The sequence below is a fragment of the Triturus cristatus genome, chromosome 1_2, assembly GCF_964204655.1.
Source record: "Triturus cristatus chromosome 1_2, aTriCri1.1, whole genome shotgun sequence".
Classification (NCBI taxonomy): Eukaryota; Metazoa; Chordata; class Amphibia; order Caudata; family Salamandridae; genus Triturus; species Triturus cristatus.
Window position 1 is genome coordinate 879,482,107 of NC_140580.1, and position 15,439 is coordinate 879,497,545.

Consider the following 15,439-nt stretch of genomic DNA (forward strand, 5'->3'; position numbering starts at 1 on the left):
GGTGCCAATGAGGGCATGGGGAGCCTCCGACTTCACTCCTATCTGGAGAATCTGGCATTTCTTTAGGCAAAAAGGGAGATTGCACGGAAATTAGGAAGTGCAGTGAATACAAGGCTGGGAACAGGAGATGGATATTTTGTGGTGGGGGGAAAAATGAGTCTTTGAAGGCCAGGGCTGCCCGAGGAAATTTTTGAGAGTGTTGGGAGGATGGACTGCGGGAAAATAAGGAGAGAAAGCGGTCAATTTAAGGATGGGCCTCCAGTAGACAGCAGGCAAGTGAAGCACACTGGGAATGGAATCTCAGACATTGGTACTGCCTCGAGCTGTGGCTCTGGAGGAAAACCGTGTCGTTGGGGCATCCAGAGACATCTTTTCCCTGTCACCGGAGGAAAGAAAGGCCTGGGGGGAGGGGAGGTGAGAGAAAGACATTGCAGCATGTTTGTGTCTGTTTTGTTTGAATATGCGTTCTAAAAAACAAATATATTTACAAAAAAGATTTAGGTAGCAATGATTCTGAATTGACATGTAGAAAAAAACATACTCGTCGTCTGGAGTGAGCTGAACGGGTTCACTGGTGAACTGCGAATCGAAGTTTTCCAAACCATAGTCATCCGTGATTTGTGGCAGGAACGGTGCTATCACCTGCTTCTTCTCCAACTAGAATAGAAAGGAGGATTTTGCGTTATCACAAATCATGAAAGACAATCCAATGAAAACCAGTGGGCTTGATTTATTTATGTTCCATATAATGACTGGAATATGAAAAGTGAAACTGAAATTAACTGATATTAACTGAAATTATTATATCACTGGACATTGGAAGAGCAAGGAATAATGCTACTTACTGATTATGGGTGGATAAATATGGATCTAACCAAAATATCTATGAAGATTATACAGAATAAACTGTTCGAACAGGAATACAGAAGTATGCAAGCAAGAGACATTAAAATCCTTGAAAATCTGACATAAGTATACTGATCGGACGATACAAAGATTTACTTCACAAAACAGTTTGTTCAATGGTGATAAGATTTGAAATACAACACATTTTTAAGAATCTCTAAGTGTGTGCGTTCATCAATATTGTGAAGATTTATGCTCATAATCCATCACAATATTTGAGCACTGAGGAGATCGGATTAAATTTGCTATCAACAGTCTCACGGTTACCATATTTAGTATATCATAACCGGGAACCAGTCTTAGTGCAGCAAATAGTCTGACGGAAAGTTTATGCAGTCCAGAAGACCATCCTAAATTCAATCAAATGGTTCATCTGCCCGACTCTCGGAATCTGCAATCAGCTACTGACTTTCAGTTACAGCCCATTTAAACACCTCTTTTACTGTGCTTAGATTTTTGGTGTGGAGGGTGAGGCCAGGTTCATTACTATAAATTATTCCTGCTAATCCAGGCTAACAGTAGTAAACCTGCTTTTGCTTTTCATATTTTTTCTAGTGGAACTCCAGAAAAAGAAAAAAGCAAGACAACAGGCTTTCTCCATCTATGCACTGATCTGGATGAAGATCCCCGTATATGTGACGACTGCCTCAAACCTCCCTCGATTCCAAAAAGAGCTGAAGACGCACCTTTTTTTAAAGAGTGCATCTTATGCAGAAACAGTACATGTCCACTCACACACAGAGCCATTCCAATAATTCATTGACTGGGTTGGCCTTTTACCTTGGTGCCCTTAAGTTAGGTTTATGCTCTACAAATACAACATAAATGCATACATACAAGAAAGGAGACACCCACTACGCTCTTTCTGATGCATACTATGGCAGTTCCCACTATGTTTGTGCTGCATCTCTGCAGTTCACACTGGGTTTAACGGGAGCAGAAACTAGCTTACATCTAGTTATCTAGAACTGGTGGATAAGTTGGATTTTTATAGAAAAAGATGGGATATAAAGGCTCTGTGGTTGAACTTTAATGCAACTAATTTCAACTGTTGGTTTTCAGAACCATTTGGCATTGCAACGCGCGCAATGTAATTTGTTTTATTTATTTACTTAACTCCGTTCAGCTGTATGCCGGAGTTTACTATTCCCACGCTGCCCCGCCCACCGCCCCGCAGCACTCCCTCGAGGAGCCGCCACTGCGTAGGTATTCTACTTTCAGTCTGGCAGCGTCACTGTCAACGTCGATTCATCCAAATTGTTAAAGCAACATGTAACACATAGATCCCAATAGAAAAGCAGAAATCTGCACCCTGAAACAGCACAAGCATTCATATCACCATCCAGACAGCAGAAAAAAAGTAAATCGGGTTATTGTAAAAGACTCTGGAGGGTCTCACAGCCCCTGCATCTGTAAGCAAGGACTCCCTAAGAAGGGTAGCACAGTATGAAACAGATTTCTCTACTTTAGCTCTCCTGGTGTGGCCCATCTTCCTGCGACTAAACTCCAGATAGAGAAATAGTGAAGGATGCCAGGAGGGAGCAGTCATACCCTGGAATATCGGTGTCCTTCACCAGATGGGGGCATGGGGATATGCAACATCTGGACCAGGGATAAAGAATCACCTGACCCGAGAGACAAAGTGATGGAGAGCGGCTTTATCATGGAAGCACCTTCCAGAACATGCAGAAGTCAATACAAAGCTTTAGGAACGGTTAGCTGGGGCCTCATCACAACAGAGCCTCCTGGAACGTAATCCATGGGCTCATGCTTTTATCCACATAGGGGTCCATTCAGGGCCACGAAGAGTCAGGCACACAGCAGCTGATGGGGGTTAAGTGGAGGACTTCATGAAAAGAACCCCCACTGAGAACCACTAAGGCGAGATAACCCCACTCCAGACTGGACTGGACATCCATACGGGTTAGTTTAGAAGTTCAGAAAACATGCCCAAGCCCAAATGTAAGATTAAAGATCCCCACACAACCCTAACCACCGAGGTTGTTCAGGAATGAATCCCCTTGAGGAAAACCTCCATGCATAACAGCGGCAAAAACTGACTGAAGTATACATAAAGCGCCAAGAGGCGAAGTAAAAGGGAAGACTGTGCTAAACAAATGCCCAGAAACATAACACAATGAAAACCAAGTACCCTGAACGCGCTCTCGCCCAGAACTCGACCTGCTTCATGTACTTCCCGCATCACGATAATAAGTGCACGTGGGTAATTCATACATAGTAAACAACACATAAGGGCGATTCAATTACCTACCGCCGGTTCGGCGCATTTTTAGGTAGCATCTGGACGCTTCTTTACTCTCCCTTGTGTTGTCAAGGTTGAGGACAGCTAATGACGCCCACCTTGGTGCTGGCAACCCCCACACAGCCAATCAAGTGATATTAATCGATCCCTCCCTCCCTCACCTCCGTGTGGCACAGAACACCATGTTCTCAAAAACAGACGAGCCGAAAAAAACACGATGAACTGCATTCCCTTCCACGTCACAGGCAGCGATGACAAATAAAGCCCCTGACAGATGTGGGGAATACAAATAAGGCCGTGCAGCGGGACAAGAGTGTGCGTAAACTACTAAAATTACCAATATACATCTTTTAATAGGGGGAATGAGTCAGGTACTCCGAGCACCTGCTCTCGAGCTTCTCCGCCTGCGTTCTGTTTACATTTGAGGATGGGTTTAACGCGTTCCCATGGTGACTACTACAGAGGACATTAGATCCATTAGGCGTGTTCCTGGGGCGTTACACCGAGCTTTCCCGAGGTGCATCGCGTTTTTGAAGCACATCATTTCATAGAAGGGTGCATGGCGAGGGATGGAATAAGCGGAGTCAACAAGTTCAATGGAAGGCACTGCCTTGAAAGAGCACATTCACGAGGCGTTCGGTCCATAGCGCCCTTGGTGACTTCTGAAAGAGTGCACACCACAGAATTTGGCGGTATATGAGCCCCTCCATAGCATAAAGTGTGAGTGACCCCGGACTTCCCGCATACAGTTCCAGATTCACAAAAAAAAGGCAGTAGTTTACTCTCGAAGGTTTCGGACTTTTGGGGGGTTTGCAACGGTTTCCAGAAGAAAGTCTGAGGTGCAGGGATTGACCCAATTTTCCAGGACCACTCCTGGGCTTCTATTTTGAGATCGACACAAGTTTGTAAGTGCTTATGCAAAGGTTAACCTTTTTTTTTCAACTTCACAAAGGGAAATATTTTCTCTACTTTTCCTCTACCCATGCGAGTTTTTACGGTGCTTCCCGCTCATGATAAATCTCTGTTTTCAGGGTTAGAATGGGTAGTGGAAAGAAAGGTTTGGACCATGCGCTTCTTACAGTATCCTCAGCTTCAAAGCGTGCTCGACGTCATCTCTGCTACCTTTGCCTTCACGCTGCATACTCGTGACCTTAACCTCTGAAGTTTCAACACTGTTGATCTTTATTTGCCATATTCCCTTTTATTAGAATTTGTATATTTGAGAAGTGTTTTTCAGTTACTTCATCTCATGGGAGATGACTGAAAACGCTCATTCACATTTCATAGAAAAAAACTAACATTTTTTCCGCACTTTAATAGGGTTATGAGATTGGCAGAGACAGTCCAACTGCATGGACTGAGGGGATTAACTACTGCTTGAAAGACGTCTTGGGTTCAGTGGAAGTGACCAGCAGACACATTAAGCACACGGGCGAGTGTGCCTGCACATGGCTGTAAGGTCTGCGATGGGTCCCAACTGCCCTCCAATCCACATGCTGCTGGCATTGCTTGGTGGCCGTTGGTCTTGTCCCTCTTTAGGACTTGTCAACCAATGCTTAAAATTGTTGGACGGGAAATTTATAGCGATCAATTCCTTCAGCAAACCGCAATGCCTCCTAAATGTTACTCCTAGATTATCGCCATAGACATTGTGACTATTAGCAGTTGTCTATTACTCAGACTAGGCAAACGGTGCGACAGCAGTCTAAGAAGGATTACGCATGAGTGTTAGTCCAGTAGAGCTGTATACAGTGAGTGGCAAAGCACAAACATGCTTCAATACCCTCTATAGTAAAAGGAACTTAAAACACAATGTCCCTGAATAAAAAGTAGGTGGAATAACGTCTAGGCACACCACCAATTCCCCCGTGTACAGAGTGCTGACTTCGATACAAAGAAGATCTGTCCAGGGAAGAATTGGCATTACAACCCAAAAAAACCTCGGATCATTTTTAGGTCAAAGCCTACCAGACAGACCAGTTGCCTGGTTTGCTAAAGACATTTAGGGACATTCAGAAAGCTTCACTGGGAATGCTTTACACATTTTTAGGTAAAAGCCTACCAGACAGCACAACTGTCTGGTTTGCTAAATACATCTTGTTAGGTCGAAGCCTACCGGACAGCGCAGCTGTCTGCTTAGCTAAAAACATTGTGGGGACATTCTGAAAGCTTCCTTGGAATTGCCTTCAGGCTGTTGCTTACTACTTACGGCTTTGTGGTTTGTTACTCACATTTTCTGACTTTCTTTTTGCTGGCATTATTTTTGTTTTAGGGTGTCCAGCAGGAGTTTGTCCCTCACTAGGAGTAAAGCCTTTTCATACTACCTCTCTTTGTATTATTCCAGAGAGCTCCAACCTGGAAACAGGCCTTTAAAACTTGTTCTTATCTTGTCACATTTGCTGTGCATTCAAAGACAGAGGTCAAATGTCAAGCTCCGTTTTCAGATGGAGCAGTGTTTACTTTTCTTTTCCTGACTTCAAAGAGAGGATTAATGTGACAATCTTGCTTGAAAGTTTTGTTTTCAAGCACACAACATTTAAATGAACTGTGCATATATTTCAGAATATATCAGAATTGAGAATCCATAAACGGAGCACATTTTTTGTTAATTCTGAATTGTGTTGGAAGAAAATACTTAATATGATAAAAACAAATCAATACACTAGGTTATGCCATTTCCACGCATTATCATTTGTGCGGTGTATACTTTTATTAGTAAAACTGTATGTTTGTGCAGATAGAATAGTCATTTCAGTTGAAATTATGTTGTATGTAATGGCAGCGTGCTGCCACACCACGCATACTCTCTGCCACTGCCCTCTACTCTACACTACTCCACTTTACACCACTCAACTGCACTCAGCGCAACTGCAACCTACTCTGCATCCCTATACTCTATGCCCCTCTACTCCACTCTATGAAAATGAACTCTACGCCACTGCACTCTACACCACTCTGCGAAACTCCACTCAACGCATTCCACTCTATGACAATACACTGTACGCCAATCCACTCTAGACCACTCTAATGCCCTGCACTCTACTCCAATCAACAGTGCCCTTCTCTAATCTACTCTGCACAACCACTTTACTCTACTCTATCTTGCACCACTCCATGCCACTTCACTCCAGCCTGAAACAATCTACCCTATGCCACTGCACTCAGACTACTGGACTCTGAACCACTGGACTCTACGACACACTGCACTCTACTCTGCACTACTACACTCTATGCCAATGCAATCTACACCACTCTACATCACTGCGCTCTATGCCACAGCACTCTGCATCAATCCACTCTATGCCATTCCACTCCGCACCACTCTACACCACTGCACCCTCTGCCACTCAACACTACTCCTCTCTGCAACACTCCACTCTACTATGCACCAATCTAATCTACACCACTGTATTCTATGCTGCTGCACTATATGCTAGTGCACTCTACTCTGCACTACTGCATTCTGTACCAATGCCCTCAAATCAGTATCACTCCACTCTACGCCAAAGCACTTTACGGCACTAGAATCCACTCTGCACCACTGCACTCTTCTCTACACCACTGTACTGTTCTCTACATCACTGTATTCAACGCCACTCTCTGCAACACTGCTCTACTTTGCCACTGCACTCTAAGCCACTCTAAAACACTGCACTCTACTCTTCAACACTGCACTCTACGTCACTCTACTCTACGCAACTGCACTCTGCAGCACTCCACTCTACGTAATGCACTCTCTATGACACTGTACTCGACTCTGCACCACTTTAGGCCACTCTACTCAGCACCACACAAGGCCACTGCATTCTATGCCACTCTACTGTATTCTGCATTCTACACCACTACACTCTACTAAGCAACACTCTAATCTACGCCACTGCATTCTACGACGCAGCTTGTACACTGCTGAATCTTTTGCCGCTGCCCTCTATGCCACTATACTCTGCAACACTATATGCCAATGCACTCTACACCAGTCCACCCCACTCTACGTCATTCAACTGTATGCCACTCTACACGATTCCACTCTATGCCACTCCACTCTACAACACTTTACTTCACTCTTCGTCATTCCCCTCTACGACACTCCACGCCACTCTCCTTTATGTCACCAACTTTTCGCCATACTAAACAGCAACCACGCTGGTGAAAAACAGGGCTAAAACACATTGACACAGCCAATAGCTATTGCATAGACGAGATCTACTGGTTTTCGAATGCTTGTTAAAGATTTCAAATTATGTTTGTTCCAGCATTTTAGTGCGCTCTCTGCAAAGGATTGTTTCAGTTTTTATCTTCCTGAATGACGGAGCTTCAGGTAGGAGACTGTCAGAGCTCTCGGCGTTGGTGGTGTCCACCTGAGATGACTTGTATGTGAGCGAAAAGATCTAGAGTACCTCGAATGATCACTTTGTAAAAGGCATGTCAGCTCGACCATAGGCTGTCCCGGAGAGTGAGCTGCACTGGGGTTATGTGATCAGGCAGCATTGGTGTTTCGAGCACCGTGCTAATTCACTGTAGGAATGAGAAGTCTTGCATTAAATGCCTTTCAACGGAATGGATTTGTATGAAACGAGTATAATTTCTGGGTGCTATTGTTGTCTCTAGCCCAGTAGCCTTCTATGCAAGTCTCCATCGGTCTACTTGCTGAACTGCCTTACCCAAGAACTGCTCTTGCATCCTACGCTCTATTACTCATCACGGAAGCCCTTTCATGCAGAGCACAAACAAACAACAACAGAAAACCTAGGTACATTTTCTCCTCAATAGGCAAAACGAAAACATCAGCAGTTCTTTTGGACTGATGAGGTTGTTGCTTCGATCAGAAAACCCCAGATTTGCACATACTTTGAGGGCACCTCTCTTTATGTTCATAAAAACCTATTGTCTATCAGCGATAAGATGACATTTTTGTATGGAGATGGTTGGGATGAAAAAAAATCTGGTCCCATCTATAACACAAATACATTTATGTAGTTATTTAGACCTAGGTGCTAACTGTGGACCAAAAAAAAAAAAAACACCCTGACAATTCATCGGGAGTGATTTTGCCTCAGATTAACACGTACAACATCTAGATGTAAAAAAAATAAAAAAAATGGGGTGGGGGAACTAATGTGTAAACAGATGGTCACTTTTTTGCATATGTTAATTCCATATTTATTACATAGAATGCTGGTTAAGTGTCCGAGCAGTTTGCACTCAGGTCATGGTAAGTTTAAGTGCATAACTAGACACGTGTCAGTTGTATAACAGTTCGCATGTTTTTAAATTGGCCTACATTACTCATTTTACAGTATATATTGGGATCCCACTGTCAACTCTGATTTCACACCTCATAAGCTCAAATCTACTATCACTAGTTTCATACCATTACCTTAGTGTGAGGATAAAAATATGTTTTGAGGACCCTTCGATATCTAAAATGGTCACATATGGTTCTAAGGACCAAAGAGATTTTAGGAGCAAGGTAGGAGAAAGCACAACCACCTATCTAAGCTCCTTAGATTCATGAAATCTAAAGAAGTAATAGTCAAGTCTTCTTGTGATGAGCTACCGTGACTGTTCGTCTGGTGTTCTCTGGACGCCCCCTGGAAGATGTTTTATAGCACTCGAGGATGTGGAAGCAAACGGAGCTCACTGCGCTGACTTGGGCCGTCATGTTCAACTTGTCGTCCAGTATGATCCCCAGATTTCTGGTGTGGTTGGTGGCGGGTTGATCGGTGTTGGTCTGGATCCGATGGCCACCAGGTGGAGTCCCACAGGGAGTTATTGTTTCACAATACTAACTTCGATCTTGTCGGAGGTCACTTTCAATCAGTTGGTTCTCATCTATTCCGCTACCAAGGTTGTGAAGTTGGTTCTGGTGGTTGGCATCTTGCCCGTTAATGAGAGAATGAGTTTGGTGCCGTCTGCATAGAACAGTGACAAAGTATGGCCTGGGGGCCGCATGCGGCCCTCCGGACCTTTACATGTGTCCCCCGGTTGAACAGCAGCACTAGGCTGCTGTTTACTTTACAAATCACAAACAAGGATATTAAATAAAAGGCAAGCATTTATTTACAGGCGAACTGAAGTAAAAAATTTTTTTTAAAAGAGACGCACCGAAGTTATCCTCCAGACCCACTTAACTTTAAGAACATCTTCATTTTAAAAGTATTCTTGCAATAAGCGTGTAAAAATATGATAAAGTCCCTTCAAAGTTCAAAAAAGTGTTTTTCATTAACATGCAAAAGCATTCCACCTTAATACATCAGATGTAAATCGGTGCATAGAGAAGTATATATATGTTTCCTTTTTTTAATTTACAGTTTTTAAACATGAATTTAGAAACATTCATGCCTTCCCCACCCTGACAACAATGCCAATAGTGAACTAAAAGGCAAGTCAGTTGTTATGTGCACCCTCTGGATGACCTGGTTTGCTATTCTATATATGGACAACATTATAGTTTATTAAATCAAACACAGGAGAAGGATTTGTACAGGGCACATCATGAAGTCCTGTAATTCGAGGACCTGTAATATGTGAAGATGAAGAAAAATAGAAGCAAAGTGAAATAAAAAAAATTGCCTAGGATCACACAATTGGGGAAGTCAGGACTGATCCCAGGTGCAATATAACCACTAGATGTACATGTGCTGCTTCCTCTATGCCTGCCTTACACCTCCCCAGCTCTTGACCGCCACACTGAAGGCATCAATGTGGCGCTCGGCAACACCACAGACCGAGCTTTTTGGCCCTTCGGAAAAAATTTGCGAGTACCCATGGCGTAATAGATGATGGTGATACCTTGAGACCTGATGATATTGGCGAGTAGCACCATGTAGACATTGAACAGGGTCGTGCTGAGGGATGAACACTGGGGGACTCTGTATACACATTTATTGGCCTAGCATGTGAAGGGTGGCAGTCTGACTCTTTGAGGTCTACCTGTGAGGAAGGAACAGATCCAGTCTTCTAATGAGTGTGTTGTGGGAGACTGTGTTAAAAGTTGCGGAGAGGTCGAGCACAATGAGGGTGGCTGTTTCACCTGTAAAGAATTGTTGTGATTTCATCAGTGGGTGGTACGAGTGGGGTTTCTGTGCTGTGATTCTTTCTGAAACCTGATTGAGTGTTGTCCATTAGGGGGTGGAGAGAGAGGTAGCTTGTGAGTTGTTTGTTGATGTCCTTTTTGATGTATTTTGCTGGGTAGGGATGTAGGCCAGAAGTTGGCCAGTTGGCTGGGGTTGGGAAAAGGTTTCTTGAGGACAGTGTTGACCGCTCTGTGTTTCCAGGCATCTGGGAATGTGGCGGAGGTGATGGAAGTGTTCATGTTGGTGAGAGATGTGCTGGTTGGTGATGCGCCGAGATTATAGATGCGGTGGGGGCACAGGTACGATGATGGGGCACCAGAGTGGAGGGTCTGCATGACTTCAGCTGTTTCTTCGCTGGTGAAGTACTTCTAGCTGATCAGGTCGCTGTCCTGATTAGTGATGGGCTGGTTGGTGATAAGATCACTGAGATTTGGTTGGGGCATTAAGTTGCTGCAGATGTTCACGATTTGCTGTGGAAGAAGTTGGATAGGTTGTAGCAGAGTTCTTGAAGTTGGGGAGTTTGGGGTAAGAGGCCCCAAGTACAACTTTTCCGAAGATGACAAATGTTATGTTAGGAGTTTATAAGTGAACAAATACCTAAAATGAGACCTGGCATTAAAAGGCTGATGACACTCTACCCAGACCGCTAATCCAAACATAGGACACTGAAAACCTAGCAATGAACTGGCCTGGCAGGTTAATAATGTATGAGAAACACAAAATAGTTCTAAAGAGCACTCCCCAGATCCATATGCCTAGATAGGAAATGTGAAGGAAAGCCATAGTTGTAATCTATAGAACCAGGATTTCAAAGCCTTTCTGAAGTGCAAATGCAGAGACATTTTTCAAAGCCTGATGAGAATGGTACCAAATGGAAGGGTAGAAATGGGAAATATGGTCTTGATGTAGGTCACACAGCAGACCGTACAACATTCTTCCCATATATAGCTAGCCAGAAAGTTAACAGCATGGCCAAGATGCATAGAGTTGCCATAATCCAGGCAAGTGGATTTCTAGGTATCGAAAGAGATTATACCAATGGCAAAGCCAAGATTTTTCACCCAATATACAGAAAGTGGGGGAACCACCAGGTGGTCATTTGAAGCCCTCCAGATAGAAAGTGAGGCATAAGTGATGATGATCTGTTTTGTTGAAAATAGAAGATTATGTCTCATCCAGTTAAGGATTTGTAATGCGAGACAGATGTTAAACGATCAGAGCAGCAGCAAAACTGCCATCCAACGTTCCCTGCTACCAGAATAGATTCCATCCTAGAGAAGAATCCAGTGTATTAAAGTTCTCAAGCAAAGTTACGAATTGATATGCTTTGAACTTCTCAATGTGATTAACTGGAATAGGTTTCAAAGAACTAAGCCAATACAGGCAAGGCTCTGTGAGACTGGTGGTAGGTATCAGTCAAGCATTTAATGTCTCTCTATAGAAGTTAGGTTCCTTAGTAACACATTTTATATAAGCCTTACTAACTTGCAAACCTTTTTACGCAATAAATGTTCCTGGCTTACAAAATAACATATTTGTGATGTCAACGTTAAACCAAGCAATTTTACTCACCAGTCCCTTTATAGCCATGGCACCAGGTGCGCTTCAAAGTTTTGGAATTTTTTTTACAAACAATGTTATATGCAATAAGAAGGGCTTTCAGATAGTATTTAAGAGATATTATTACAGTCAAATATTGATCAGCTTACAGCAACAAAAAGCCACTAGAGGCATCTTCAAATGTGTGGCCGCGGAACAACAATGTCTCAAACGCATGGAGGAGCAGAGAACGGACCCAAACACAAATGCTGAATGATAATCACCGTGAAATTGTAGCGGAATTGCAATATAGAAAAAGTCAGATGGAGCGCACATCAGTGGGTCTACTGAGAAGCAAAAACAAAGGAAAGACAATGCCAGAAAATCAAGACGGGACTACTAGTGGCAATAGAGACAAATGCAAACACCCAACAAAGAACTGACAAGGTTAATAACGAGAGCATAAGGAATTAAATGAACTCAAATTAAGTGCATACCCATTGAAAGAAGCAAAGTAAAGGGCCAAATCAGTATCCTGGGAGATGTTGTGGTTTCAGTTCCCATACTGTTAAAAAGATGGATGGATTTAAATAAATGGAAAACCTGTATTAGCGGTAAGATGCTGGAGAAGTTTGCCTCTGTATGTGGAACTCTAGATCTTCATCAAACTGATTACTTTCATGCGACTATTTTCAGATGAAAACCTCTTCATAAACATTTCATATATATTCATAAAAAAATGAAGTATTTATGTAAGGTATTGGATGTCAAATTTGTCCATTAGGCACTGAATAAACAAAGGTAGTTCCGGCATCTCCTGAAATGTTACCTCAAGGAAGAAATTAGTTTATTATGCTTATACCATGTGCATGGCAGTGTTCCTACATGGTATAAGTAACAACCACTGTCGTGCTCAGGAATTCACAGGAACAGCTGTAAACGTCTAGACAAAAAAGCACTGCAAGCAAATTGTCATGGGGTAATGGTCACTTTCTACCCTTGGTATTAATTCAAAATCAATCACCTGTCTTCATCACTCAGGGTTAATTCAGACAGTAATTAATAAGTGAAGTCTTATTGATTCAGTTATATGCAGGAGGGTGAAATGGTATGGCCATTCAGAAAATACAACCAAAAGTTTGACACGAATGTTGAAAAAAACTTTCCACTTTTTGCTCGCCATTTCCAGTTCAAAATCATTTTTGGAATACTTCGCCTCCTATCCTCCGCAATCACCTCACTATTAACTATCTCACTCAAGGGAATGGTGTTCAAACAACTACAGATCAGTAAGAGTAACTCTACACTGGAGGTATTGTTAGCTCAGACACTTCACAGTCCTCCAACCGATAGCAAATGGCTTGCACCTCAGGTACCCATCACGAAGGGGTAAATACATTAAGGGTGTCTATATTACTAATTTCCCCAACAACATCTGTTAAACTACTCCAAGAATCACATTACTCTAGATGTGAAAATGACTTCATTACATGTCCGTGCCAGCAGGTGATGTACACATGCCATGCGGCACACTTAAGTCAGAAAACTCCATAGACAACACTTAACACAGGTATGATACAGATTAATTCCCAATTTAAGATGTATCATGGTAATTTCCAAAGCAAAATGTGTGTCCGTGTAATCTGTTGTTCAGCTGTATCTCGGCACAGGGTTTCCTCTTTTCTGTTTGGCCTGGTTTATTTTGGGCATTGGACAGTTATATTGACACGGTTTATTTCTTGGTGACTGGTAAAATCTCAGAGTTTTGAAGCCTGCACACCTTTGATGGAGACTTTATAATGAGGAGGATGAGTAGTTATGTTGATAGAGTGCCTCAATCCAGTTTTCGTTTACTCTTTCAAAAGCAGACCACCTCTGATTTGGCCCTGCCAATGTCTTCCAGACAGGGTGTGTTTGCCTCCACAAAATTAACATTCCTGCATCTCCATCCCTGATGAGGCGAAATCAGGATGCAAAGGCACAAATTAGCTAATTATGGAAGAGCAGACTCTTGAGAGATCAAACATTTTTGATGATGTATAATTTTTCCCTAATTCAGTTGAGCTAGCCAACAGGTTTCGCCTGGCGCTACACGACCTAAATAAGATGGGCAGCCACAAACTAAAGGAACTGAACAGTGGGACAATAAATACATGAAAAGTTACCTTTTTATCCCCAAATGCTCATCATAAGTTTGACAATACTTCTTTAACATTTATTGTTCGACCAGTATATTGTCCTGTAAATCTTTAAACCAAAACATTGCTATGCTGCAAGATATTTTGACTGAGCAAATAGGAGAAGCTTGGCAAAGATGGCATGTGGTGCGAAACAAACACCAAGTAACTAATTAAGTTGCCTATTCTCAAGTGCTTCTTCATCCTTAGCCTCCGTTCCCTCACTGCTTGCCAAAAACAAATGCACGTTCTGTGAGTAAAGAACAGGGTTCTGTAGCAATGACAAATAAACAATCTCATGAATGTCTGAAGGAGGCTCTACAATCAATATTCACACTTTTCTATAGACCAACAGAGAGGAAAAGCAGCCTTGGAGACATTGGTGGCAAAAAACAGATGGGATGGACTGATTACGTTTCAAGAGTGATTTATATTGCAATTTCTCTAAGTAATTGTCTTATACTGGTGCAGCTATGGCAACTCTACTCAGATAGCATGAAGTATAAATAAACTCCAAAGTAGAGATTTTGATTAATCCGTTGGTTTGATAGTTTTTTTTACTTTTTCACAAAATCACATACGACAAGCACATGCACACACAAAGCACTTCCTGTGACATGGAACGCGACCTAGAGCTAGGCTCTGTGTTCTGGAGTGGCACAGCATGTGCTAGTACTAGTCACGCTCTTTGACAAGCGTGACTAGTGTCAGTTCATGGGCTGCAGAGGACTGACAGTGGTGGCAGCAACAGTTTCCAGTGGCAGGGCAAGGCTTTTACCCATTACCAGGGAGAGTCACCTATTGGTATCTCCTATATGTTTTTAATTGGTCTGCCGGTCCACTGCAACTAGGTTCTTTATTTGATGAATGTGGTAGATGCATGCCTCGGGTATAAACGGTTTCTGAGTGTAGAGGTTGTTCGTAAAGCATGTCTGTTCATGTGACTGTGGCTACAGGGGAATCCATTTTGATTTCCTGAAATCCACCTGGTACCTAAGATGGAGGTTGGAGAGATCCTCCGATAGCAATGTGAACTGCAGGGCTCTTCTAGGATATTCCAGAAGTCCTTTGAAGAAGACCAGACTTTCGGGTGTGAAGGACAGGTGACCGAGGATCATTTGAAGGCAGAGGGGAAACTCCCCTGCTTCTTGCTACTCCACTGTTCCCTGCAAGAGCTAGCACAGATTAGCAGATAGTTCAATGGTGCAGCATTTCCCTCTTTTGTGCCCTTGTTTGTGGTTTCCCTTGAGAAGAGACTCTAAGCCGCACCCCACCATCCTGCTGACACCTTAAGACAGACTTTGGCTGGTATTGTCTGGGACAAATAAGCAAAAGGCAGAAACTGTCGAGAAATGATTCCAGAGCAGGACCCATGGAATAAATAAACTGTCAGCAACCTTACTACAAAAATGGGACAGAAACTGCCACCAGTTGGATAACATGTTTTTACCAGAGTTCGATGTACCACACCCGTGTCA

General features: G+C 42.8%; 1 protein-coding gene across 2 annotated transcripts in view; it reads right to left on the reverse strand.

The window, feature by feature from the left end:
* The window catches only part of PRKCZ (protein kinase C zeta), an 820,696-nt gene that overhangs the window by 36,603 nt on the left and 768,654 nt on the right, over positions 1 to 15,439 (reverse strand). For both annotated transcript variants that reach the window (XM_085609332.1, XM_085609338.1), the window contains one exon: positions 542 to 657. In XM_085609332.1, coding sequence (XP_085465458.1) covers positions 542 to 657 — 116 coding nt within the window. The remainder of the gene's footprint in view (positions 1 to 541; positions 658 to 15,439) is intronic.